At 38.3% G+C, this 26,582-nt stretch overlaps 1 protein-coding gene across 6 annotated transcripts in view; it reads left to right on the forward strand.

Moving 5' to 3' along the window:
- GRIA4 (glutamate ionotropic receptor AMPA type subunit 4) overlaps positions 1-26,582 on the forward strand; it is a 217,182-nt gene that overhangs the window by 65,799 nt on the left and 124,801 nt on the right. For all 6 annotated transcript variants that reach the window (XR_005259076.1, XM_038154861.1, XM_038154846.1 and 3 more), the window contains exon 3: positions 6,960-7,199. Coding sequence is in view for 5 of the 6 variants with exons in the window: in XM_038154861.1 (XP_038010789.1) it covers positions 6,960-7,199 (240 nt within the window). In the remaining variant the exon portion in view is untranslated. The remainder of the gene's footprint in view (positions 1-6,959; positions 7,200-26,582) is intronic.

A 26,582-nucleotide genomic window follows, 5' to 3' on the forward strand; every position in this document is an offset into this window, starting at 1 on the left:
AAATGAACGGAAAGATCATTGGACATTTTAACAGGAAATGCCAATCTCAAAGCTGTTTTAGAAATACTGCTTAATCTCATCTCCAATGTCACAGTTCTTACGAACATAAGTTTATGAATCATTTGACCTTGGGAGGCGGTTCATATTTAGATTAAATGATTCTCCCTTCTGTACTTAATCTCACATGTAGAGCTTGCATCTCCATATGGGTAGGCTGTTCCTCTTGGAAGGAGTTCTTCAGGTCAGAAAAATTTGCACAGTATTTTTTACATCAGTTCTGGCAGGTGCACAGCAGCTAAACAAAACAGTGCACATGACTGTGACCCATGAAGACATGGACCACTGATGGCATTGCCGGCACACCTCAAATGAAAGTTTTAATGTGCTATTTAGGTGGCACAAGGAAATGTGACTCCCTAAATATACTTTTTAAATGTGTTGCTCTCTGGAGTTTACCAGATCAAAGAAGCATAGAATAAGCTATGTTGGAAGTGACTCTCAAAGACAACAAGTCCAACTCCTGGCTGTGCACAGGACCATCCTCAAGAGTCACACCATGTGCCTGAGAATATTGTCCAAGTGCTCCTTGAGCTCTTCTTAGGCTTGGTGCCGTGACCACTTCCCTGGGGAGGCTGTTCCAGACCCCAGCCACCCTTTAGGTGAAGAACCTTTTTTTAATAGCCAACCTCGACCTCTCCGGACACAACTTAGGAGTGGCCCCTGGCATCTTCTCGCAGAGGCTGTCCCTCTATTCCCCTCCCCCCAGCCAAAGAAGAGCAGGCACTGATCTCTTCTCTGTGGTGACCAGTGACAGGACCTGACAGAATGGCCTATGTCAGACAGAGTTTTCAGCCAGCTGAGCTTGTCAGTGATGCTGTGGTACCTCTGTGATAATACATTCAGTAAAGAATAAAAAACACTGCATAGGAGCAATGAGAGAGTAGAGTGAGAATCTGTGAGAGGAACAGCCTTGCAGACCCCCAGGTCAGTGCAGAAGGAGGGGCAGGAGGTGCTCCAGCCCCCACAGCCCATTCCACATAGCCCAAGGTGAGACTGCTGTGCCCCTGCAGCCCATGGAGATCCATGGGGATGCAGAGATCCACCTGCAGCCTGTAGAGGATCCCATGCAAGAGCAGGTGGAAGTGCCCTGAATGAAGCTGCAGCCCATGGAGAGTCCACACTGGAGCCAGCTTCTGGCAGGAGCTTTGTCCAATGAAGAGAGGAGCCCACGCTGGAGTAGGTTTTCTGACAGGAATTGTGGCCTGTGGGGGACCCATGCTGAAGCAGTCTTTTCCTGAAGGACTACTTATTGGAGAGTGCCTACAATGTAGCAGTTCTTGAAGACTTGCAGCCCACAGCAAGGGCCAAAGCTGGAGAAGTTTGAAAAGGACAGTATCTCCTGTGGAGATCCATTGTTGGATTAGGTGAGCAGCCTGAGGAGGAAGGAGAGTCAGACACAAGTTGTCATTGACCACCAATCATAATCCCTAAGCCCCGTTTGGATGTCCAAAGCATAGGAGGAAGGGAAGAGACAGCAATGAAAGACCATCCTCATATCTGAAAAGTTCCACAATGTAAACTAGTCTTGAGTGTTTCAATGCTGGCTGTTCCACAGTTTGTGTTTTTATGACAGATCAGTGTGTCTGTCAACATATCTGTAATAGCTAACTGTGCCAGGGCTTCCCACACAGGAGTTGAAAACGTAGGGGAAAGCTTTTTATAATGCTTATTTCAGAACCTGTGTCCTGAAACACTCAGGGTCGGTGACTCATGACTGATGAAGGTTCTGTCATGTTACTTTGGTGTTAGGCTGCAGGTCTTCCAGGTTCCTACAGATATGGTTCCTATACCTGGTGCCTGTTTGCTGCTGAGCAAAACGAACACTACTGGCAGACCAGCTGTACCCTACCTATTCTCTGTAAATACATTGTTTAGAGGATTTAAACTATATGGGCATAACTTGGGAATAAGAAGTCGTTGGAATTTTTTGATTTTTGTTTTTCAAGATAAGATTTGTGTTTTAAGTGAGGGACTTGTCTTAGAGCTGTAGCAGGAACTTTGGAAAGCATTTCTCTTGCAGAGAAAGAAGACCACGTGACTTTTCCGTGTGTCTCAGTAAACCCTTCAGTATATGCAGTTTTTGCCATTTTGGCATTATGATGTCATTTCTTAATTGAAGTTCCTGTGAGTCACCTATTCTTTTAAAGTGATTGTACTATCATGTAGTACAATCAGCTAGAATAGAACACATCTAATTCATATTACAACTACTGCAATAATGCTATTTTGATGATTTAAGGTGCAATGCAATGTTTTTTTTCTAGAGTCTGTTCCAAGGGGAACAGGCTGGGTGGAGAAAGGATCAAGACTAGCCCTGGGGGAAAGCCTTGGAGGTGGATGAGAAGCATGTCTCAACAATGAGTGCTCACAGCTCAGAAAGCCAGTGATGTCCTGGGCTGCATCCAAAGCAGTGTGGGCAGCAGGGCCAGGAAGGGGTTTCTGCCTCTCTTCTCTGCTCTGCTGAGATCCCCCCTGGAATCCTGCATCCAGCTCTGGGGTCCCCAGCACAACAAGGAGCTATCTGGAGCCAGTCCAGAGGTGAGACAATTGTTCCCAGGGCTGGAGCATCATTCCTGTGAAGACAGACTGAGACAACCAGGTTTCAGCCTGAAGAAGAGAAGCCTCCAGGGAGGCATAGTTGCATCCTTCCCGTATCTGAAGGGAGCCTACAAGATAGATGGAGAGAGTCTATTTACAAGGGCATGTAGTGACAGGGCAGGGGGAATGGCATTAAACTTTAAGAGAGTTGGTTTAGATTAGATATTAGGAAGAAATTCTTTACTGTGGCAGCGGTGAGGCACTGGAAAAGTTTGCCCAGAGAGTTTGTGGGCTCCCTATCCCTGGAGATGTTCAAGACTGGGCGGAATAGGGCCCTAAGTAACCTGGTTTAGTGGCGGGTGCCCATGACAGGGAATACTGGAACTAGATGATCTGTAATGTCTATTTCAATCCAAACCATGCTGTGATTCTATGGGTCTGACCCCCACATTCATCTCATCTTTGGTGAGACCAATGGCATTGCAAAATCTGCAGGAGAAAATAGAATGTGTAATACAGATAGTAAGTTGTCAGCTATGAAGAGGTATCTGGCTTAAAGACAAATTATTGTTCAATATTTTTCAAAGTATGCTCATAAAAGTGTATTTTTCACTGCTTTGTATTTATGAGGGAAAAAGACTTGAACAAAATTTTCTTAGAATGCTAGTATGCGACTGTTTTACCAAGCATAATTTAGTTAATTTTTAATAAGTAAAGTCCCTTTAGAAGTGTAAGAGAACTGGAAAAAGAATTAGCAAATTCAGGTAGTCATGTTTGCCAGGAGGCATTTTCTGAGAACAGTAGTGAGTTGGAATGCAAATCCTCGTGGCTTTGCTGATTTTGGGGTCGCTGCTGATTACTGTAAAATTGATTCAGGAGTGTTGCAGCATCTCTGCATATGTTTAAGCTTCATCTCCATAGTGTCACAGGGCTATTTCCTCTCTGTGGGTTTTGTACTGAGTAAGAAAAATCTCATAACTCTCGTCTTAGCATTTTTTTCTTATCATGGAGTAAAGAAGGACACTCTTCAGTTATTTTCCAGTCTTGATCTCAAGTATAATAGCACAAGTTTTCTTGGATTGGCTATTTCAGGACTTTAATGGTATTCAGATAATTTTTTATCATATTTGGATTTAGACTGGGACAAGAATAGTTTGCTTTGAACATGAAAAATTATTATTCTGTTACTCTAAGTTATAAGTACTTCAGGGTCATATTATGTTATTTAATGAAATTTCAAATTTGACTTTTTTCTCTATCCTGAGAATGAATTTGAGCTTTAGCTCCACTAAGTGTACCATTTCAAGCTTGGCATTGATTTCTTGAATTTTTCATCATGTGGATTCCTACTGTAAGGACCATGTGTTCCAAAAAGTATTCTGTGCCCCTGTAAAACTGCAAAGAAGTACAACAGCAAGGAGCTTTATGAAAGACTTTGTCTAAACAAGAAACACTTTTAAGTAACTACCACTTACATGAGGGTTGTGTTCAATTATTTCACTTGTCAGAGTTAATTGAACTGTTTTTAAAAATAGAGAAGGCCTGCCATATTTTCACAGAAATCCTTGCTAAACATGAAGAAATCCCTTTGCAGAGGAAAGTAATGTACAGGATGGGACTGAAGGAATGATTATAGAAGGAAGATACAAGAAACAAGTGTTTGAAAAGGATTATTAATAAGAAAGATTGTGTTTTAAAAAAAGGAGATATAAAGGACATTTGCTCCAGAAATGAAAGCTTAAGTTAGAGCTTCCACTGAAAAATGAAACTTTTAAAGAACATTAAAATGACAGTAGAAGTTTGTTTACATATTTAAATAAAAATACAGGAAATAGGAGAATAAGTGAAGCTGTTCTATATTGGTGATGAGACAGAAAAGCAGGAAAATCTAGTTGGAGGTTAAAAACTAATAGATATTTCACATTGATTTTCACTCAAGGAGAATGTTGATCTTAAAAGAGGTGTGATGACTAATGGGAACACAGAAGTCACATCTTTCTTTCCTGGTTCTTCAAGAACTGATTTACTGAAGGGCAGATGGAATAACAAGTGCCTCTTACTAGAGCCATAACATGTATGATCAGTGAAGTTATAGAACAGATTTTGATGGAAAGAAAGCTTTAAAATATGGATATAGATTGACAATGGCATAAAATGCAACCAGAAGTTACTAAGATAGACAGTATAAGATTGATCTCTATCTTCCAGTTGCCAAGAGAATGTAATAGAATAGACATGGTCTTAAGAGAGGGATTTCTTGAAATGGAGACAAACAGAGTCAAAAGGCAAACATGAAACTGTGGAGAAGATGGCAACAAATTTTAGTAGAAGAGGAGGTACCAAGCTGGAGAAGCACAATTACAGGAGAAAGATCTTAACTGTCTAATTTTACAGTAGGCACAGAGATAAAAAGTCAGGGTACCAACCATGATGGAACTTGCTAGAGAGGCAGATAAGTACATCAAGCAGAGCAGACTAAGCAGAGAAGTAAATAATTTTAAAGGAGTGCAGAAATATGTGGGGCATGATGGAAAACAAATAAGAGTGACTGATGAAAACACTCTGCTATAAGCAGAAACTCATCATTTGCAAATGGCCCAGAAGGAAGAAGGAGCAGACTTTTGATCTCAACATGATCGTCAGCCATCACTGAGGTTCAGATTTTAGAAAAGCACAGTGTCATCTTAGGATATGTCAGAAAAGATATTGTATGGTCAAGATGGGGAAATAATGTAAAAAAAAAAAAAAAAAGCAGGAAACCTTTAACTGAAATTCTCAACATGTCAGTCATCTGCATCCAAGCCAGATGAGATGGAGCTGGGAAAGCAGAGAGCAGTGCTCCCAGTGATGATTAGTGGAATGACAAGCCAATCCTTTGAGGGGTCTGTAGGAATCTGTTTTGTGCAGTCCAGCAAAGAAAATACTAAGAGGGTTTGTAAGAGATGTGTATATTGAAGGTGAATTTATTGAAGGTGAACTGAAGGAAGAAAGTTTTTGAAAAAGCTTTATTGATATAAAATATTACTTTAAAAATCATTAGGATGGGAGCCATAACAGTGGAGGAGAACATAAAATCACAAAACTGCCCTCAAGCTACTTACTCAAGTTCTGGCATCAGAACTGGGTAAATCACCCAAGTCTTAGGAGAAAAATGCACAATTTTTATTTTCAGCTCTTTATGCAATAAATGTAATATGAAAAAATTAAAGCTGGAGTGGTTTCAATTTGGTAAGGATGTACATTGTTCCCTGAGTGTGCTGCACATGCAGAATGACTGTGAACTCCCAACTAGCGCAAGGGTGCCTTGAGTTTCCCCATGTTTAGGCAACGTGTAAGAATGGACTCTGAGAAGAGAGCATCTGGATCAGGAGAGCATGGGAAATAGTGAGAGGAAAGCATAGAAAATATGATGATCCCCTAACTGACTGTTCCTTTCTCCAGTTTCTGTGTATCTGGGAGAAGTAACACTATTAATGATCACAGACTTTCTAATAACTTGGTTTGAGCGTCAAAAAAATGGGATGTTTTTCGTTAGACTCTATATGAGTTAATAGGAATGCAGTAGATGCTCAAGAAAATTACCTATATGCTTGCTTTTCTGTGCAGAGAGCAGTGAAGTCCTTACCCAGTGTGACGAAATCAATAGAAGTCTCTCCCTATGTCTTAAATGAGTCCAAGAGTAAATCAAGACTCAGAATATATATTCAGGTCATTTGTTTTCTGGTTTCCAGTTAGCACAGAGTAGAAATAAAAGGGTTGGGGCAAAAGTCAGATCACATTGACTTACTACATTTTACTCAAACTGCCCTCTTAAAGTCAAGGAGATTATTCATGAAGTAGGTTTTACTCAATGTTTCCAGAAGTGTTTTAATGTACCACAAGGGCTTCCTGTTTAAAAGGGAGCAAAGGTTCTACATCGATACAATTCAAAATGTCCAAATTTCACTTACAAGGTCAGTAACATTTTTTGATAATTTTCACATTTTAGAATGTGAACATTTTTCAGTTCAAGGTAAGGGAAAGGCTCAATGCCTGATACTTTGCAGAGCTATGGCTAAAACAGTATATGTTGGTTTTTTTCACTGGTATGCAAAAACACATGGTATTTATTTTACATTTTATTTCAGAGTAATGTCACTATACTTTAGTGTTCTATGAACAAAATCAGAAAGTCAGAAAATGTTATTTAGCTATTTATTTATTGGTTTCCAGAATAAAACACATTAAAATTGAATGTAAATGTACAGGCAGAGTTGCAAATCTTCAAATTAGAAATTTGGGGATGTTGGAATGTGTAAGCACACGTTTACAGGTTTTGTCACTACTTAAACTCTGTTTGTTGGCTTGTTTGTCTCTTTCAGTTTGCTCCCAGTATTCTAGAGGAGTTTTTGCCATTTTTGGACTATATGATAAGAGATCAGTACATACCTTGACCTCATTCTGCAGCGCCTTGCACATCTCCCTCATCACACCGAGTTTCCCCACGGAGGGTGAGAGCCAGTTCGTGCTGCAGCTGCGGCCGTCCCTGCGGGGAGCCCTCCTGAGCTTGCTGGATCATTACGAATGGAACCGCTTCGTTTTCCTGTACGACACAGATCGAGGTAAGTTGGGACCCAGCTTTCTTATCTGCATCGTTCCAATGACTTTTGCAAGGACTGTGAACCTCCGTGTCCCATTGAGAGCTTGGGTGCCAAAGTTTAGAGGGCCTTTGAGGTGAAATACCTCTACCTAAGTAGCTGTGTGGCTGAAGGAAGAGCTCCTTAGTCTGCAAAAATTGGGTATTAGAGTCACATAGTATGTAATTGACCAGCCAAAGCCTATGCTTTAAGTCCAGAATACTAAAATCTTTAAACTAATGGAAGTGAAACAAAAATACAGTTCAATAAGCAGAATGTTATAGCTCTGTCTCTCTTCAGTTCACTTCATAAGTGACATCAATACAAAGAAGTAGAGAGGACCATCCTCTTTTCTGCATTTGCACTGCTGTAAGCTGAGATGAGAGCAAGCCTGTGGGACTTCCCAGCTTTGGAAGGTCAAGGCAGAGAAAGGTTCTGCCCTCAGGCTGTGCCAGAGCAGTGGAGGTCAGAGGCAATGCTTGCCAGGCACAAGGTATCCACAGGCAGAGAGAAGGAGTGCTGCCACCGCCCATCTTCTGCTCCTTTCAGCTGGGGTTAGCTCTGTCATGGACTACGCTTTTACAAAATACATGGTTAATTTCAGAAAAGGGTATATTTTCTGTCCACTGTCTCCATTCCACATCCCGCTTCATCTCAGAACTGTTTAAGTGATAAAAAATCTGTAAGTGCAACAATGTACGTCACCTCTCAGTGAGGAATTGAGAGGTAAAAGCTGTTCTCTGAGTTGTGTGTTCATTCTGCTGGCAAAGTCTTTGTTTGTGGAATAGGACTGAGCTGGCATCACTGAGCTTCTGCAAAAGAGGCAAGATTTTTGTGTTGGTGCCTGACTTTCGGGGGGGTGGAGCGAACAGCATAGCTGTAGTCAAATAATTATTTTACTACAGCTGTTTCAATATAGTTCCCCATGTGGACAGTCAATTCCAGAATTAAAGTGGCTTCATTCCAGTATAATTACTCTACAGAAGAAATAGGGAATTACACAGACCTAACTAAATCTGTTTAATTACTTGATTATAGCTATAGAAGTTAATTTTCTCCTATATACAAGCACTAAATTTTAGTGAGTTTTTACCTTGATATGCTGCCTAAATACCTGAATTTGGATCAAAATGAATAATGAAAGAAAATGAAAGAATTTTTATTGTTTCATAAATGTTTGGCTGGTTTTTTTTTACTAAATATTTTTAATGTTTGCTGGATCCATAGAGGAAGTTCTGGGAAGCGTTATAGAATGTATTAGGTAACAGGAAAGAGAAAAATATAGCAGAATTTTAAAGTATTTCTCCTCAACATGGTTATGGGTAACAAGAAAACAAGTACATAATTACAGATGTAGTCTTACAAACTCAACAGATTATTAAGTAAAGTGCACAACCTGTAGTTACCTTTCTCATCTAAATTTACACACTTAATTAGATTGAGACATCATTTTTAAGCAGGTTATGTCACACCAAGGACAGTTTCTGAACAGAGTCTCTAACAGCATGGTTAATAATTAATTCTTATGGCACTGAACTCTGCCACTCTGAACTCATCAGCACATCTTGATAAAGACTTGACGTTTTCCAGCTTGGATTCAGGGGATGCTACACTGGGTAGTCTCTCAAATTCTGAATAAGTCTTGTGATGCAGTTTCATGCAGGAGAAAATAAGATTCAATGTGTCTTGGTATTAAGAGTACTGTAAAGACATATGGTTGCTGAGTAAATTTTCACCACCTTTGCACAAGACAAATTTTCAGTGTGGACCTCAGACATGCTATAAAAAAAGTAAGCATCACCTTACTATCAGAGTAACTGTAAAAAGAAAAAAAGAACATTAATATTGAATCAGAGAATCTCTCTCAGTGAGGTCAGAAATTACCCTTGTCCAGATTTTTGCCAGAGATCCTTCCTTTTCATGCCAAATGTGTCCCTGTTTCTCTGAGCAGCCCCATCGAAGCAAATTGAAGAAATGGGAACCCCCTCAGTATTTTATTGTTGGGCTTGTAAGTTGATCTTTGCAGCTTAAGTGGGACGCTATGAATAAGCTCTTATGGGGGAAGGTAAGCAATAAGCCTTATTTCCAGCCTGACACAGTAGCTATCTGTGAAGAAGGCAGTATTTTGCAGCTGACAGTCTTGCAAAAGGCAGAAATGTTTTACAAAAGATAGAATGACAAAATACTCTTCAGCAGCAGTGGTGGACAAATGAATGTTTTTTTCAGACCTGCTTTCGAGCCTTTCTGTCCGGCTTGCTTCTTGGTTCTGTTGCGTGTGACTCAGTTGCTGCTCACTCTTGGGGCTGAACAATTAAATCCTACTATCAAGGAAGGTTTCTCTGTTGTATCATTCCATTCATCTCTTTGACAGCCCCTAAGCTCCCTGCAGAGCCCCAGTGTTTAATGGTGGAGCCACCTATGTTAACATTTCATTTTAGGCCAGGAATGTACATTTGTTGCATCTCTGTAAGTCATTCCCACACACCGCACTTGGGGTTAGACCCTGTAGCAGTCTTGGACCACACGAAGTATGATGAGGTGGTGGCTACAGCTATTATGTTAAATCTCACTTTCTGATGTTCTGCCAAACTCACAGTCTGGAAAATCACTGTCCTGTGACAGAATGAAGATACTAGGAAGAATGGCAAAAATACAAAATTAATTTGATCTAGCAGGGGACATTATGGCAAAGAGAAGCAGGTTTTGCAAGAGGCATTAGACGTAAGAGGAAGATGAAGGAAAATTCAGCTCATTATTTAACGGGAAAGTGAGTAAGTAAGGAATGACACAGAAGGCTAAAGCCTGAAGGGTCCTTTTGTTTCAATACATTCCTCTTTCTTTTAGCCTCCTTCCAGGTTTAAAAAGGTTTAATTGTGACCTGATGCCTCATGCAATTAATATTAACAGCAAAGTGCCAGGAACACAGACATGACACATGACAAGGAAAAAGGAGGCTAAAGAACATTTATTTGAGTTATGCAAATCATAGTAGGAAAGGACTGAAACAAAAACCATGCCTCCTTCAGATACCCATAGGAAAGGGAAGTCCAGCAGAAAAAAAGAGCTCAGGTAATATTTGATGTCATCTCTAAAGGGAATTAAGTGAAAAAATCAAATGAGCAGAGCAGATGAAAATTCAGTTTATATATGATGTTTTATTGTGACTGAGAGGTATTTAATTTAAAAAGAGGTATATAATCAAGGGGAGCTATGTGTCTGTAAATCCATGGGATTTTGGACCTAGCACAAGTATGCGTGTAGTGTGATTTCACTAGTTGTTGACAATATTTCCTGGCACAAGAAAGAAAAATTTGGACCCTGAAACCACAGAAGAAGGCTGGATGAGTTTGTGTGACATATGCAAAGCTGTTTAAGAATAAAATCATAGAATCATTTAGGTTGAAAGAGACCCTTAAGGTTAAGTCCAACCGTTCACCTAGCACTTTCAATATCCAATATAGAGTTGAGTGGTGCAAGAATTGAACCTACAAGAGGTCAGTGTAAGATTTCACACCATGTGCAGCCTTACTGAGAGCTGGAATGGCTGAAGTTGCTAGTTAAACTCCAGGGATTACCCAGCGCTGAGAGATCCCAGGATGGAGAGTGGCAGAGGAGCTATAGAGCAGCAGGGAGACACACAGGACACCAGGGAGGATGGCAGCCAGCAAGCTGGAAACTGCTTTCACAAAATGTCAGCATCCATTTGAACTCCACTGTGTTTCCCAGAAAGTTTTCAGTCCCTGACTGCGACTGAAGTGGGGAGCACTGAGGGTGGAGCTATCAGCTGGCCCAGCAGTTGGTTCACCAGAGGCAAGGACTGTAAAGTAGCTATATTCTATAGAAATTAGGCATCATGTGGGAGCCTGTTTATGTACCTTGCTAATGCTTTTTTCTTTCCCTCCACTCCTTTTAATTACAAGTTCATAAAACCAACTCAGTCATAGCTGCAGATGAGGAAAATTAGCTCACTGTGCACAATGTAAATTTAATTTTCCTACATTTCTGGATAGTGTTTTAATAACAACTCCTTTTGGAACTGTTCTGTGACAATCTAAACCTGGCAGAAGGTTTATACAAGTACTGGTGGCCTGTTAGAATTAATCCTACAGTACACAGAATCACAATCTCTAGGCTTTTGTCTTTAAGAATTTGTGGAGAATAAGTGAGTCTCAGAAGAGAACAGAAAATGTCTGGAGAAGACAAATACTGGTATAGGAAATGTAAAGTCTTTCCCTCTTATTTTGTGGGAGATTATGGATTTTATTTACAATCAGTTTATCAGGCTAATTTAATTTCCAGCTTTGGCAGAGCTTCTGGCTCAGCAGTAACAATTAGTTTTGGTGTATCCATGTTTAGTACCTCCAGTGATACTGCCTCAGGCCTGACTTTTTCACAGAAAAAAATAGAAAATAGAGGTTCAACTACAGCATGGTGATTTGAAAAGTAGAAACCATAAGCCCAAATTTTTTTGCTAATAACATATTTTAAAAGTAAGAGCAGGTATCAGATGAGGTGCAATATTTGTCTTCAAATTTGCATGACAGCACAGAGAAAGGCTTTGGTGGGTTTATGAGCCTGGCCAAGGTATGAGGGATGCAAAAAGGGTTCAGGGTTCAAAGTGACCTGCCAAATAGATAGTTCAAGAAGGTGAAATGTGATAAGGTGGTATAAAGGCTAAACACAGGAGGGAAAAATCATAGATACAAAGTGCAGAGTAAGTGTCTCAGAGTTAATATCATGGGATATATTTCAGGAGTTGTGGTGAGCCATAAGTATGATGTAAGTACAGAAAGCCATACTGAGTCCAATAAAGTAGAGGTTATTTTGAAATTTTGAAAAAGAATGTTGCATGTGAGATGAGAAAGCTGAATATTGCTCTCACCCAGCTGGCCATGCTGCTATGTCACATGTTGAGATTTCCACTGTGAAAAAAATAATCAAAACATTTTCAAAAAAAATTTTCCTTGTCCTTTTGAAGCACCAGATACTGTTTTCAACTATAACAAGGGCCTTCAGTATAAATGTAGCACAAGGATCCACTGGAATGGCACTGTGATCACTGACCACCGCATACAGATATATGTTTCAAGAGTCCACTGAAGAGAAAGAATGTTAAAAAAAAAAAAAAAAAAAAAAAAAAAAAAAAAAAAGATGAAGACAGGGCCAGTGAAAAAAAAAAAAATTACAAATGGAGATTTTATTTTATTTTTTTAATTGTAGGACTGGTAAGGAGCAAAAATCAATTGTTTGTACCCGATGAGATGTAGGCAAGATAGAATTATGTGGGCAGATTTGAAGTGTTACTAGGAAAAAATGTTTCAATAAGGTTGGAATAAGCTGACAATGTTCTTACCACTAGGGTAAGATTGTTACCACTTCTGAGGGTTTAAATAGGTTAGTAAATATCTGCAATGGTGATGGGCTTTGTCATATTCACCTCAGATGATCTTTTATGTCCCCTCAGGAATATTTATGTAGTTGTCATGATTTCTCTTGGAAACTGGGAACGGCTTCTTCACAGTACTTGGGACACTGAAAAGATAACTTCTTAATTTTCTACTATGGAACAACTTTCAATAATATATTATTTCTATTCAATTATATATATAGCCTTTGTAAAACATTTAGTGTGTTCTATTATTCAAAAATCAGATCAAAAATATTCTAAGTGATCTAGGTAAAAACACTGTAAAATCAGGTTGAAGGACTATCATTAGAATATGGTACTCAAGAAGTAATCATTAGCTGGGCATTTAGGTGCTGAAAGAATTGGCCCTACATCAAGCTTTACTCGATATTTTTACTGCACTTCTTAACAAATTTTTTGGTGTCTCTCTAATGAAAGTAGTGGTAATATCATAGCAAGTTCTAAAGTTATTTCAATACCTCAATTGAAAGAGCTAAACTTATCAAAGTCAGTAGTGATATAAACATATAACTTATATTTTTATGTGCATAAAAATACTAAGTCTCCACTCTTATTTGTGAAATAAATGAAAAGGACCAAGTGTTGCTAATAAAAAGCAAATTGCAGGTGACCTTACACCACAATACTGAAAAAAATGGTTTTGACACCAAGTGCTCTGTATTTATAGTTTTCTACATAGCCCTGTTAAGCCCAAACCTACATCACTCTTGCCTTAAACTTCTAGAATAATATCACAGGTAAGTCTGCAAAAACATTTTATGTCTAGGGTTGTAAAGAACATTGTGTTGGGAATCTGACTTTGTTCAATTGCAGTCATCCACTTGGTCTTGGGCCCCTTTTTCATTACTGTCACCAGGAAGAATTTGGTAGGATTCCCACCTATAAAATATGAATTTTTCATCCTACTGATCTTTGGCAAAATGTTGGACAATTAAAAAAAACCACAAGTTCATGAATGGGTCCATTAAAAATGGGAGATTCTTACTTGCATCATGCAGTTTTGCACCAAACTTTTGTGAAATAAAGATCAGTGTTGTCAAGATATTGAAGAAATATTGATAGAAGAAACAGCAAATAATACCTGCTCTCATAGTCCTTAGACTGCTCTAACATGATGGTCTGCAGGTTTGAACTTTTCCATATTCCTCACTAGATCTGATAAAAAGCTGTTTGTCTTCAGCAAACACTCGTACATGGGCAGTGAATCATGTCACACACACATTGGGATCCAGCTACCACTGTGTTTGTTTTGTACCAAATTTATATTATACTTTAATGCAGGTCAATCTGAAACAATGCACAAAGCATAGAAAAAAATGTTTTGTAAAATATCAGTGAATTTAAAGAACTGCAGTAATTTTGTCATATGTTCTACTGTTGTTTGTACTCAGTAACAGTAAATTCCGTGTTTTTAATGAAATAGGGCAACGTGCTTTATCCATCAGTAATTGGCTTGCAGCAAATTTTGTTTCGCCAGTGTTAGCTCATTAATAATTATACTGGCAAAATACCAGCTCATCCTCATCTTCTCAGCAGGTGGTAGCAGCTTGAAAATACAGGTAATAAATACACACGTGAAATTAAAACGCAGCTGGTTCCTAAAATCAGCATTAGTAATGATATTGTGATTTTCCATCATTCCCTTGTCCTGCCACTAAAGAAGAGCAATACTGGTAAATCAACAGGATCAGCATTTAATTTTCTACATGTGAAAAATCTTCCAAGAGCTTTCAGATGCTTCATTTAACGAAAGTGCTCCTCTTGTTGGCTGAAATGATTGAACATTAGATCAAGGTTAAAATTAACAGGAAATGCAGGTATTGGAATCAAAAGTTGATATTCAAGTGTACAGATGAGTCCCTTGACTTTGGTATTCCATGTAAGATGTGGCTCAAACTATGCTACATCAGAACTTTTCTGTGTGTTTGGTCATCTGGCTAAAGACTCAGAAAATGGAGCGCAGCCTAATATGCAAATGCCATAGAAATAGATAAATCCCAAAACATGAAATAAATATCTGCTTATTCTATTCCTAGTCTGAAGAATTTGCTTTCCTTTATTCTGACTTAATGGGTGCCATGGAGAAGACAAGAGACTCATGATAATTTTAAATATTGCTTTTTAAGTTGCCATGCCAGTGAATCATCTCTGCCCTTTCTAATGATTTGTTTGTGACAGTGTTGTAGAATCCTTAGAGCTAAGTTCTTTTCTCAGTAGCATTTATCTCAGTTTTGCACATGTGTAATACAAGATTATGCCTGTAACTTTTATATGCTTTTATATTCCAACATCCAAATGTAAATAACATTGCAACTTCCAATGGCTTGTTCTAACGATATCAGAGAATTAGAGAATAGTTAATTTGTTGTTACCTGCATATGTAATACATTCTTTTAAATGAAAGCCTGTCATTTTTATCTGTTTTTTACACACATTCTGTATTTATCTGAGAGCAGGGACAGTATGGTCTGTAATTCTGAATGTCTGTTTCCATTTGCTTAAGAGCTTTTTCACACAAGGCTGCAGTTAAGAAAAAAAGTGACTACATACCATTTTTTTCTGAAAAAAAACCTCATGTCTCATGTCTTGGCTTGTCTCATTTTTGTTCTAGACTTTCTGAATAGTAGAATGAAGTTCAGCTGTTCTTATGAGTTTCAAATAACAACTCTGAGCACATTTCTGATTTTATTGTTATTTAATCCCAAATTAGAGGAGGTGTTTTACATATGTAATTATTGGACTTGTGATCATCTTTTCTGTGGATCAAACCAATTAATGTCAGAGAGCAAAGTGTTAGGCAGAAATTTGTGTTATGGTTCACTAGTGTTTAGCTTTCACATTAATATTTAGGGTAGACCTTACCCTTTTTTGCAAATATCTGTATCAATGGTACCACGTTTGACAAAGCCTGCAAAAAAACTACCTTCAGTGGAGGCAGCCTTACATCAGCACAGCCAAGAGCATCTTTTCTGAGTCTGAGGCTGTGCTATGTCACCACTATACAGGGCCAGCAGTAACACTGCAGACTGTTGATAGATCCAGCACCCAGCAGCGTGGCTTGCCAAAGAGGGCCTTGAAAAGACTCAGACAAGGAAGCCAGCCACACATCCAAATGCTTATGCTTTAGAAATTCCTTTCAGTATGGACATCCGAGCCCTGCAGCTGCTGAACGTAGCCTTTTATATGGCCACAGGTGTTGGCTTCAGGGCTGGAGCACGAAGTGGTAACAAACAAAGGGCAGTATAGTCAATGCTGCCAGAGACCAGACGTAGTGCCAGTTTAATACTGAATGTAAAACAAATACTTGTGCCAAGTTGTTTCTAAATGCATTTTTAGTTAGAAAAATTAGCTTGTCTTTTGAGAGTATTATCTATGTGTAGATGAATGTTCCAAGTTTTAATAGAGTATAAAGCAGGCTTTTTAAAAATAAAAAATAAATAAACAAGACATAGACTTACAAATACCAAGACATACTATTGCATTTTTTATGCACCTATTGATTAAAAAATAATCAAAATATATAAGGCTAATTTAATTCTTCATGATCCCTCCTTGGCATATTTGTGAGACATTTATCCCTTGTGTAGTGTGAGCTACTTCTGCAGAGCTGGAGCAGGGGGTAAAGGTAATTCCACTTTAGAGTAAATCTGTGTTTGTACATAAGGGTATTTCTGGAGTTGCACATTCTTAATTCAGCTGATTGAACTGTCATTCTATCATCTATGCAGTCTGTGATTTTAGGGCTATATTTTCTGCTTCTGTAAAGAAGCATATTCCAATGTATTTAGATGTTCACTACTCTGAGATGCATTTTCCCTGTAAATGGAATATATTTTAGGTGGTTCCCTCATAAATTACAGCTGAATCCTATTTGCATACATATTTATACAAATAATTTGTCTTTGGTCAATTCCAAAAGGGGTGGTTGAAGTGTAGACAAGTGTAGACATCCTTTTAAAATGATTGACTGCTTATCACAGTGCTACAGATGCTATTTCTGCCTCTGTACAGGGAATTTCCTGCACTAGTATTTACAGATAACAGCATTAGCAGCTGCTTCTGATACCAAAATTGCAATGCATGTTTGAGGTATTTAGCATTTTACTATTGGAAAGAGAGTTACCAAAGGGTCCTTTAATCCTGGGGTCTCAAAATCCCTTTTTTGTACAACTACCTTGGTGGGTTTTAATATTAATGCACACCTGGATGCTGCAGGACATTTTCCTTTGGACAAGGGGCATATATTGTGTTCCAGTGTGACTTTGTCTGCAAATGGCAAGCCGAACATTTAATGTGGTTTTGAAGATCTGGGCATAATAAATGATGGAAGCGTCACCAAAGAGAAGGTTGTGAATACAAAACTGGTTGCTAGTGTAGGTCCCTGGAACAAATACGCATTTTCTGTTAACCTCTCACTGGGAAAAAAAAATAAGGAAAGAAACTGTCCTGGGAGTAAGGACTTGGATCCTAGATCATCCCTCTCCTAAGGGTGAGTCCAGTCAGCATGGGACAGTGAGCTTGGGAAGGTCCTAAATACATGCTTTTATTTCATAAAAGGTATTGGAGCCAAATTTCCTCTGTAGTGAGTTCAGAATAAGAAAACTAAATTTAAAATATCAAGTGTACATAACATAATAAATAAGTATTAAACACAGAAAATAGTAGGCAACATTTTTAGGTATGCTATTCAAAGACATCTCTAATACTAGAGAAATGTGTTTGCAGATGCCTCTCGTAAAATGATTTGATATGTATGGATAAATCAAGTGGAAAGAAAACAGTTCACTATGTTAGTAAACTTGATAAAAGTAAGGCATTGTGATATCTCTGACTTCAATTATATCCTTCCTATAAAAAACAAAGCACTCTCCTTTATATAATGGCATAAGGAGGGGTTCAAATAGGTCTAAATTATTCAAAACTATTTTAAGAATCTTTAACTAATGGTAGTAAAATCTATCATCTATATCTACATTCATATGCCTTATATTAATTATATCTCCTAGCTTTGTCTGGATGCAGAAGAGCTGAAGTCATTTAAATATCAAAATCTTTATAGTTTACAAATTCAAATCATGCTACTGAAAAATATTCTAGCAGTAATTTTAGATTATATTTTCTTTTTAATTTGTATTTTCATTGTCATTAAGCATTAGATTAAAACCAAACTTTTTTTTACAAACTTCAACTAGTGTGTCTCAACATTTCCATTGTTTTGTTTTAAAACTATTGAAAATAAGAAACTCATCTAAAGTAACCTTTTCCCATGAAAAGCATTTCAATATTTGTTTTTCAAGGAAAGAGTCGGGAAAAAATGTCCCATCTAATAAAATCTTTTTTTTTTACTGAAAAAATAATATCCTTTTTCTGAAGTGTTTAATAAATGTGTTTTAAAAGACCAGTACATAGACCATGGTATATATCTTTTCATTTGTGCCTTTTGCTAGATTGATTTCACATCCAATTCCTCCTCAAATAAGCAAAGCATTCTGCCAGGTATTTCTTAATGCAGCTACATGCTCTTGATCTTGAGGCAGAATGAAAATCTCTGTTCTGAAGCCAAGGGTGACGTTCACAGTGTGCCTTTCTGCACAGGACTTCTATTATTCTATGAAACATCCCCTAGACCCCCGCACTGGATGCATCCTTCTCTTTCGTGATCTCTTCATTACCCCTTGTGGGAAGAGGAACTTCCTTTCTCCTCTGTAGCAGAATATCTCCTTGCAGGTTCTGAATCTGTGGACAGTGGGTAGAACTGCAACAACTTCATCTTCTGTCCCTTCAGAAACACTGTTTGCAAGGGCCTCCCAAAACTCAGCTCTTTTGTTGGTCACATTTCCACTGCTTCAGGGAGGTTTAATTAATTTTAATTGCATTATCTTTTGAATCACCTCAAGATCTACCTCTGCATTCCTGCTTTCATATATTTGCCCAGATTTATTGGCTTGATTCTGCTTTTCTTTTTGTCCTTGATAAGTTATATTGGCTTTTTTCCACACCTTCTTCTAATCCTTTTGCCATGTTTTCCAGTTCTGTCAGTACATTCCAGTAAGCTTGATCTATTTTCATTTCTCATATGTTATTTCAGAGACTGGGAGCATCCCACTGTTATTTATTTCTATCTCTACTATTTAAAATTATCACAGATCACGGTTTTTAGCTTGAGAAATGAAACATGTAATAAGACTTAAAATTAGTCTGTGGCTGTCATAGTGAAAACACTTGCAGTTTTGTCTCAGGGTGAACAAATAGTTATCAATATATTTTAATGCATCAACATTCCAGTTGAATGAAATGAAAGATATAAAACCAAAAATAGAAAACAAAAGCTGAAACCAGATATCAATTATTGTTGGTTTTAGTCTAAGTCATTTTAGAATGAGAAGGAATTCCAGTTTTTATTTACTTACTTTATTTCTGCTAAAAATGTTCATGGTTTTCATGTGCATGAATCACCCAACAGCAAAAGGAAAGGTTTACCAAGTGCTTTATCTTGTCATCTCAACTGCACTTCCAAGCTTCCAGACAAGTGATAATAGGAAAAGCCTAGAGGTGCAGTATTTCATCTGTACCAAAAGATGAATCCACCAGTAGTCTAAACACAAAATTACATAATTTCTCCTCCTGCAAGTCAGGCACGTTGTGGTGGCCACTGCACAGCTGCTGGCCTGGGCGACATCCAGGCAGACACAGTCACAATTGTCTCTTTTCATCTGGGTCATTCCGAATTCCTTCAACAGGAAATGGAACACAAGCAAAAAAGTTTTAAAAACATCCCAGACATGAATCAACAAAAACCCCAAACATCTGCTCATCAAAGCTCAGCAGAAAACAGTGTATTTTATTTACACTACTCTTCTGGGTGTAGTGAGAATGCCTAATGAGGCTAGAGATCACTGGAAAATATTGCTGATATGAAGGGTCCATTTTACTTTCAGAATAACTGGCCTAATCTACCCAATATATGTGAAACACAGTGTATTTCTTTGCCATTTTGTTATTTATTTTAGCATACAGTGCTACAGTTTTATTCAAAAACACTGTTCACTTCAAATCCAAGCTGGCTAAAAGAAGGTGCAACATCTTAAAAAGTATTTTAATTTGTTTTGAACATAAAATGGTTCTAGTAAATGCAGAAACGGGGATAATAGAAGACACAGTTTGCGTAAATCCGTTAATCAGAGATGTGAGAACATTTTCACATGTAAGGAAATGCAGGGTCAGATCCTCAGAGCAGCTCAGCATAACCTACTGACTGCATCCTGTACTGAGAAGGGATTGGGCCAGTGGGTTTAAACATCTAATGTTATATAGATTCTCTGTTCCACAGGACTGATCCTATACTTTGTGCTCATGCAGGATTTATGAATCCATGTGTCCTTACAAGAGGTCTTGTTACTGGGGCAGGTCAAATTTTGGCTTTGTCCATACTAAGAGCTCAGATACCCTTTTCTTCAGCAGCTGGTGTTTTTCTAGAGCTTCATTCAAGCTATTACATGAGGAAGTGGTTAACTAAAAAGGTGGCTACTGACCTGAGCTCCTTTAGTTATTTCTACAAGAGGTTCACCTCAGCTACAGTAAGAAAACAATGTCCTTTGACTTTGTCCTTGCAGACATCCTCACACCTCTGTGCATATCAGAAGGGAAAGAAAATTTTATTTTGTTGGAGTAAAATTTGTTGGGGAGCGAAGGGATTGTTTTAATTTGTACTTGTACACTGATCCTTGCCTTATTCAGGCTCTTTCAACAGTTCTTATCATCTTAGCATCAAAACAGCACATAATATTTCTTCTGAGGCTTTTCTGTTTGTGTTCATAGGGACACATCTTCCTTGGCTTTTAAGGCAAGCCAATAGAGCACCTTAGTCACTCTCTTATGGACACAATTTGGACATTTTGTTTTTCTTAGTAAATTCCAGAAGCAGCAATACATTCATAGTGTTGGTTTGGAGAAGGAGGACATCAGCTATGAATGAGTGGAGCAGCTGTAAGTCTCATGAGGGGAAATTATTCTTTTCAAGTGTGGAAAGGAATCTTATTCTGCATGTCTGCTGTGTAGCTACAAAATATTGCTGTCGATGCCAAAAAGGATAAACACCTGCTGAAAGAACTGTGAAGAAAATTATCTCTCTTTCCTACAGATACACTTACGAAGCATGTACTACACACTGGACCATCTCCAGGTTTTTTCTCTTTCTCTCAGCATTTTTCTAGCCATCAAATCAGTTGTTCACCCTCTCTACTTGACCTGTGGAAAGGGCATCTGCTATGGAGAGAGGCCAAATATCAACATACGACATGCTTCAGTTTTTGTGGTACCAACCTTGTAGAATAGAACACCTGTTGTTTTGTTTTTTTATTTGACCTGCTTTTGAGTTTTGTCGCATGATTTTGTCATTGGGATGTGGGGCCAGTATTCTTTTCTGCTTTTTATCCCTTTTTTCTAGGCTGGAAAGAGCTTCTTGCTGACTTCTCACTACCTGTGCAGCTGTTACAATGCTCTGCCAGAAATGCTAATGCTCCTTTGCCAGTTTTTAAACATTCTGCCAAGTAGAGAGAATTAATAACAAGATCTGAATCATCTCTAAAGTAACCCCTGTGTCCTATTCCTCCAGTATGATGTCATTTTTCAGCTCCTGTCCGGGATAATACGAAGGATCTCTTATACCCCCAGAGCTGAGAAGTGTGTCAGGGCAAGCCACACCATTATTTCAGCCTACCCTTTCACCTTTCCAGCTCTAAATGTTTAAAAACCTTTAGGCCAGATTTTACAGTCCATGTCATGCTGCTCAGCTGGTGCAAAGTTGATGGACTCCAGCCAAAGCTGGCAAGTGGCCACAGCCTTCCCCTCGTGCTCGTGAAGACAGCTGGGACAGGGCAGTGCGGTCCATGTCCCCGTGGCTCCTCCATGGTGTCACATGCAAGGCAGCCCAGGCCAGACCCCACACCCTTGGAGGGGAGCCCCTGGCTGGGCTCAGCCCTGTGCAGGGGCTGGGAAATCCATCGTGCCATGGCTCACATTGGCCCCTCTGAGGGCATCCATGTTTTAGAGCAGAGCTTTTGGTTTTTAGACTATAATCCAGAAGAGTTGAAATGATTGAAGGGTTTGAGTGGAGGTTAAACTAAGAGGGAAAAAACTAGTAAACCTGAACCATAGCTGATAATATCTACAATATACATACCTACTGTATCTCCAGCAGCCACTTTCTGCTGCAATGTGGGTTTAACTTGTTTCTCTTTCTTTCATCTTGTTTCATCCTTTTTGCTCCCTTTGGAAGTAAAAGCAAAGATCTTAAAGAGTTAAAATGAGCTGTCAAAAGTTAATAGTGGAAGATGCTTTGCCGATCCGTGCTAAGTTATTGCCACACCTTCAAGAAGTGCTAAAAAGCACTCCTTTTAGGTTTAGAAGTGTTTAATCTTTTGTATCAAGAGGAAAACTTGGTCTTTAGTCTCCAGAGACCTCTACAAACTGCATGAATGTGTGCAGAGCGGGAGCAAAGGAGTGGAGCAAATCATGCTCCAGTGAACTGTGGTGCCTGTTTCTGCTCCCGGCACCTTTCACTCCTGTTGCAGCTATCAGTGGCTTGCTTTGGCTGGGTGTCGAGTTTTCCTTCCCCAGTGATCTGGAGAACAGACTGGTACACTCTGAGCTTCTTAAGCTGATACACTCTGAGCTTCTTCCCTCTCTTCTCTCCTGTCTCTCTTCTACCACACATCAGCCATGTACTTTATTTCATATTTGCATGGTATCCTTTGCTTGTCTCCAGTGCTCTGCAGTGCTTTTGGTTTTTCATTGGGTATGAGGACTTTGAGGCAACAGTTCTGCAGCTCATTGCTTCTATTTCTGCAGCCTTCATCTTCTGTCTGCTGTTTGGAAAGAAGGACAACTCTGATTGCTTGCAACAGCATCCCTAAATACCAGTGTGGCGATTCTGAGACTGTAGTGTGGTGAAAGGCAAACCTCTTTGTAGAAATGCAAACAGGCTCCTAATACTTTGACATTCACCTGTCAGTGGCTGTGCCTTGGCCTCGTCCTGCCCTAAGTGTGTGAGTTGCATATAAATACCACATCACATCCCCTTTGGCCACTGCTTTTATTAGCAAGGTGTTATACCACATTGACTGTGATAATAACAGAGTACCTTAATTGATATGTCTGAAAGAGCCATCTGGCACAAGACACTAAATTCTTTTTGGTTCTCTGCTCCATTTGTAGTAAAGAGGCAGTTTCTGAAGGCCTACAAAGTTATCTGGCTTGTAAAGAAAATCCACTCTCTGGCAGAGACTGAAGTTATAAAATTTGATCTACTTAACTAAAAATCCTATTAGGTGGATTTACGCATGGCTCTCTGACATCAGGCTGTCCAATGTGAAGAATAGGACCTGAGGCCTTTTAATGGGACCTGAAGCCTTAAAGCTGTTTAATGCTGTCAGGAATTTTTCCATGTTACTTTTCCATGTTTCCTTCCGATTCTGATGCTAAAAACAATGCAAACTAATGTCAGATCCATATAGGCTTTGCAGTTTGGAATATAATTGTGTCAAATTATTAAATCTGCTATGTTAGAATTTGATAAACAGCATTGTTGTAATCAAAAAAAATTTTTTTTTGCAACAACTAGCTACATGGCATGACAAGATGCATCTTCTTTGAGGTTGTTTTGAGCTCTTAAATAGTCAATTCTCATTTTAGCTAGCTGTGTTTAAATCCATTTTTTCTTGACTTCATAGCACTTCACCTCACCCCATTCTGCAAAACCAAGTGACTTAATTTCAAAGCTAACAGTATTTAGCTGTCTTGCTTGGAGAGCCAGGCAGTTTTGTGACGGTCTCAGAATTTTTTTCTGTCCAAAAAGGAAATTTATGTCCTACTCCATTGTGTAAAAGAGTGACCTCAAACACTGCACTGGCTCAGAAATCAGATGACAAAACATTTACCTTTAAATCCCTTTATTTCTATTAGTCTTTGTATCAAGCAATTGCTTTGGAAGTTCTTTTGCTTTGTTAAACTTTAGTTAACAAGATCCACCCAAAAAAAACCCCAACAAATGTACCCCCAAAGTCAACACACTGCTAATGATCCTGTGAAATCTACAATCACTGACAGTTTAGTTAATTGGGATTATCAGCTATTCCCTTATTCTCTTTGATCTCTTCTTATCTTCTAGATAATAATGTTGTTGTAAGGGAGAGAGATGTTTTCCAGCATCTTGGTACCATTTCTCACATAGCTGTTAGAATTTTCATAACCTGAGCAGGAGAAGAAAATGCATATATCAGCCTGGAATAACTAGAGAATTTGCTTTCTGCATTTCCAGGAACTCAGGGAACTCAGAGTCACCCTTGGCAAAAATTGTTGAGATGTTTTTCTCCTTAAAGTGTTTGGGATGGTGCTTCTGGGCCCTGAGCAAACAACTTTTCCTCCAGCATCCTACAATCTAAGCACAAGGAGACGACGTTACTGTATTGGGAACACTGAGCTCTTACTGGTTGTGAGCAATATTGGTACAGCTGTTCTGCAAGGCAGAGTAGCTTACTTCCTAGATAAAATAGTATTACTTTTAGGTGAAATATTATTTGTCTGGATTAAAGCACACTACACCAAGTTTGCATTTAGTTACTGTAAATGACCACGAAAATGTAAGGCCTTATATATTGATCCCTCACTCTTCAGATCATCAACGTTTACAGTACATTTGGCAAGTGAATATTGACCTTCACTTTGATGATGTTCAATGTTATCTCCTAAAACATTTAAATCCTAGTATCATCTAAATGGAAGAATATATCTTCTTACTACCTCTCCTTTTTTCCACATGGATTATTGTATTATAAATGACAACCTATGAATTTAGCTTGGCCTTACTTTGAATCATACATATGCTTGAATTTTCAAATAGGGTGTTTGAAATTAAAATAATGTATTAAACTCTCAACTCTGGTGAGACATAGTGGATTTATAAAAATAGAAAACTGCAAGTACAAACACATAAATATTTATGGTGAATTTTCTTATCCCTGTTTATATTTTATGTAGCATAATATTTCCATCATAGTCTTAGGTTTGTCTGCCACTGGTTTGTGTGACAAGAAATTTAGAGCAGCTCACATCAATCAAAATAAATCACAGTGTGCAAAGAGTTAATATCAGCTCTACAAATGTGAAAGCCATTCAATGCATGACTAATATATGTGCATGTCTTGTCCTTCTGAAAGGAAGGACCATTGGGGGCTGAAAATGAAGTCCTAGATGAACTGGTCTTCAATTAATGAAACAAGGGATACAAAACTTTTGAAATACTTTGTGATTCATAGATACACTTCAGAAAGTGCACATGGCAGTGGCTATTTCTTCAACCTGATTTAGCCTTCACTGACAGTGGTGAAAATCAGCAGCAACTCCAGCAAAGGCAGTGGAGCTACCTGGATAAGATGAGAACAAAATGAGGAATTTATTGTCACAGCTGTGAAGAAAATATACTGCAGTGATGGATTATTTCTGTATGGATTATGACACAGCTTGAAGGAAGGAAAAATAGTAGTGGCCTATGAGCAATTGATTTTTTTTTCCATTGCTGAACAAAAGTGGAGCCATTGTTAGCCACTGCTCTTACGCAGAGAAACAACTGAAAAAGTACAAAGAAGTTGTACTAGATGTGAAGATCTTTTGCAAAGATATTTTCACTTTAATGATTGGAACACAATATTTTGCCTTTTTATAAAGGAAATTGTATGTCTCTAAAAGTGGGAATAAAGTCTGCCTGGTAGCAGACAACTTGGAGAAATGTATGGCAGAGACTGTCTGAAATATTCTTTACTTGCAGATTAGGATATTTTAATGTATGTAATTTTGAACTATTTCAATCTTCTATGGCTGTTTAGTTCTTTAGTTAATAAATGATGGATGACTTTGCGTTAAACAGATCAATTAAGACTTTAATTTCCAGAGTTTTTTCCAAACTGCTTTAACTCCTCTCAACTTTCCATGCATACAGGTTAGTATAATGCTTACATTTGGTTAATAGTGAACACTGCAAGCATTGCTAGTAAAACTTAATAAGCCATTTCATTTATCTTTTTCTTGCTGTCCCTTGTCCTTTTCAAATTGGATCTAACACTTGGTTTTTATCATTAGCAAAAAAAAAGTGCCACTATATTCTTCTAATGAATCAAAGTACAAACTGACACCTAAGTCTAACTGCCTAAAATGCAGAGGGCAGAAGATTGACTTAGTGAGAGAATTTTAATAGCCAACAAGACTTCAATAAATTTAGTGAACAGAAAGCAAAATAAGGATATCAAACTCTTACTTTTGCTTAATAAGATTACAAAAGAGCTACTAAGATTGGGGATTTAAGCATCAAAAACTTACATGGAAAATTTCTTGGAACACTCTTTTAAAATAACCAAAGAAAACCTTTAAAAGCAGAGTCCTAGGCTCAGAAAATGCCTAGTGGGATGAATTCAGATGCTGGGAAATGTAAAATATTGTAACTACACTATCACTAAAGGGAAAGGAAGCTAACAATTGAACACGAGGCACAGATAGCTGTAGATTTTATTCCTTGCCTTTGAAATTAGTCAGAGGAAATAGAGAAGCTATCTAATAAAGAGAATAAAGCTGTTGTTACAAAAGACCAGTTCTCTTTCTCCATTTGAGTGCATATGAACGAAGATGTGGTAGATTTATAGATCTATAGATATTCTAGATTGAAATAGTCATGGAAAGGTGGCCATTTCAAAACTCTTGAATTTTGTAAACAATTTTGAAGTATATCACAAAAATGACACTTACAGGATATTGCTGAAGGTATAAATGTAACACACCTCAATTATCAATTGGAGACTGTGATGAGTAACAATATCTTGAGTTATACTCTTGAGTAGAGCCAAAGAAGTATAACAAGGAAGCCAACTCATGGCAGATTTCAAGCCAGTATC

The sequence above is a fragment of the Motacilla alba genome, chromosome 1 (genome assembly GCF_015832195.1).
Source record: "Motacilla alba alba isolate MOTALB_02 chromosome 1, Motacilla_alba_V1.0_pri, whole genome shotgun sequence".
Taxonomy (NCBI): Eukaryota; Metazoa; Chordata; class Aves; order Passeriformes; family Motacillidae; genus Motacilla; species Motacilla alba.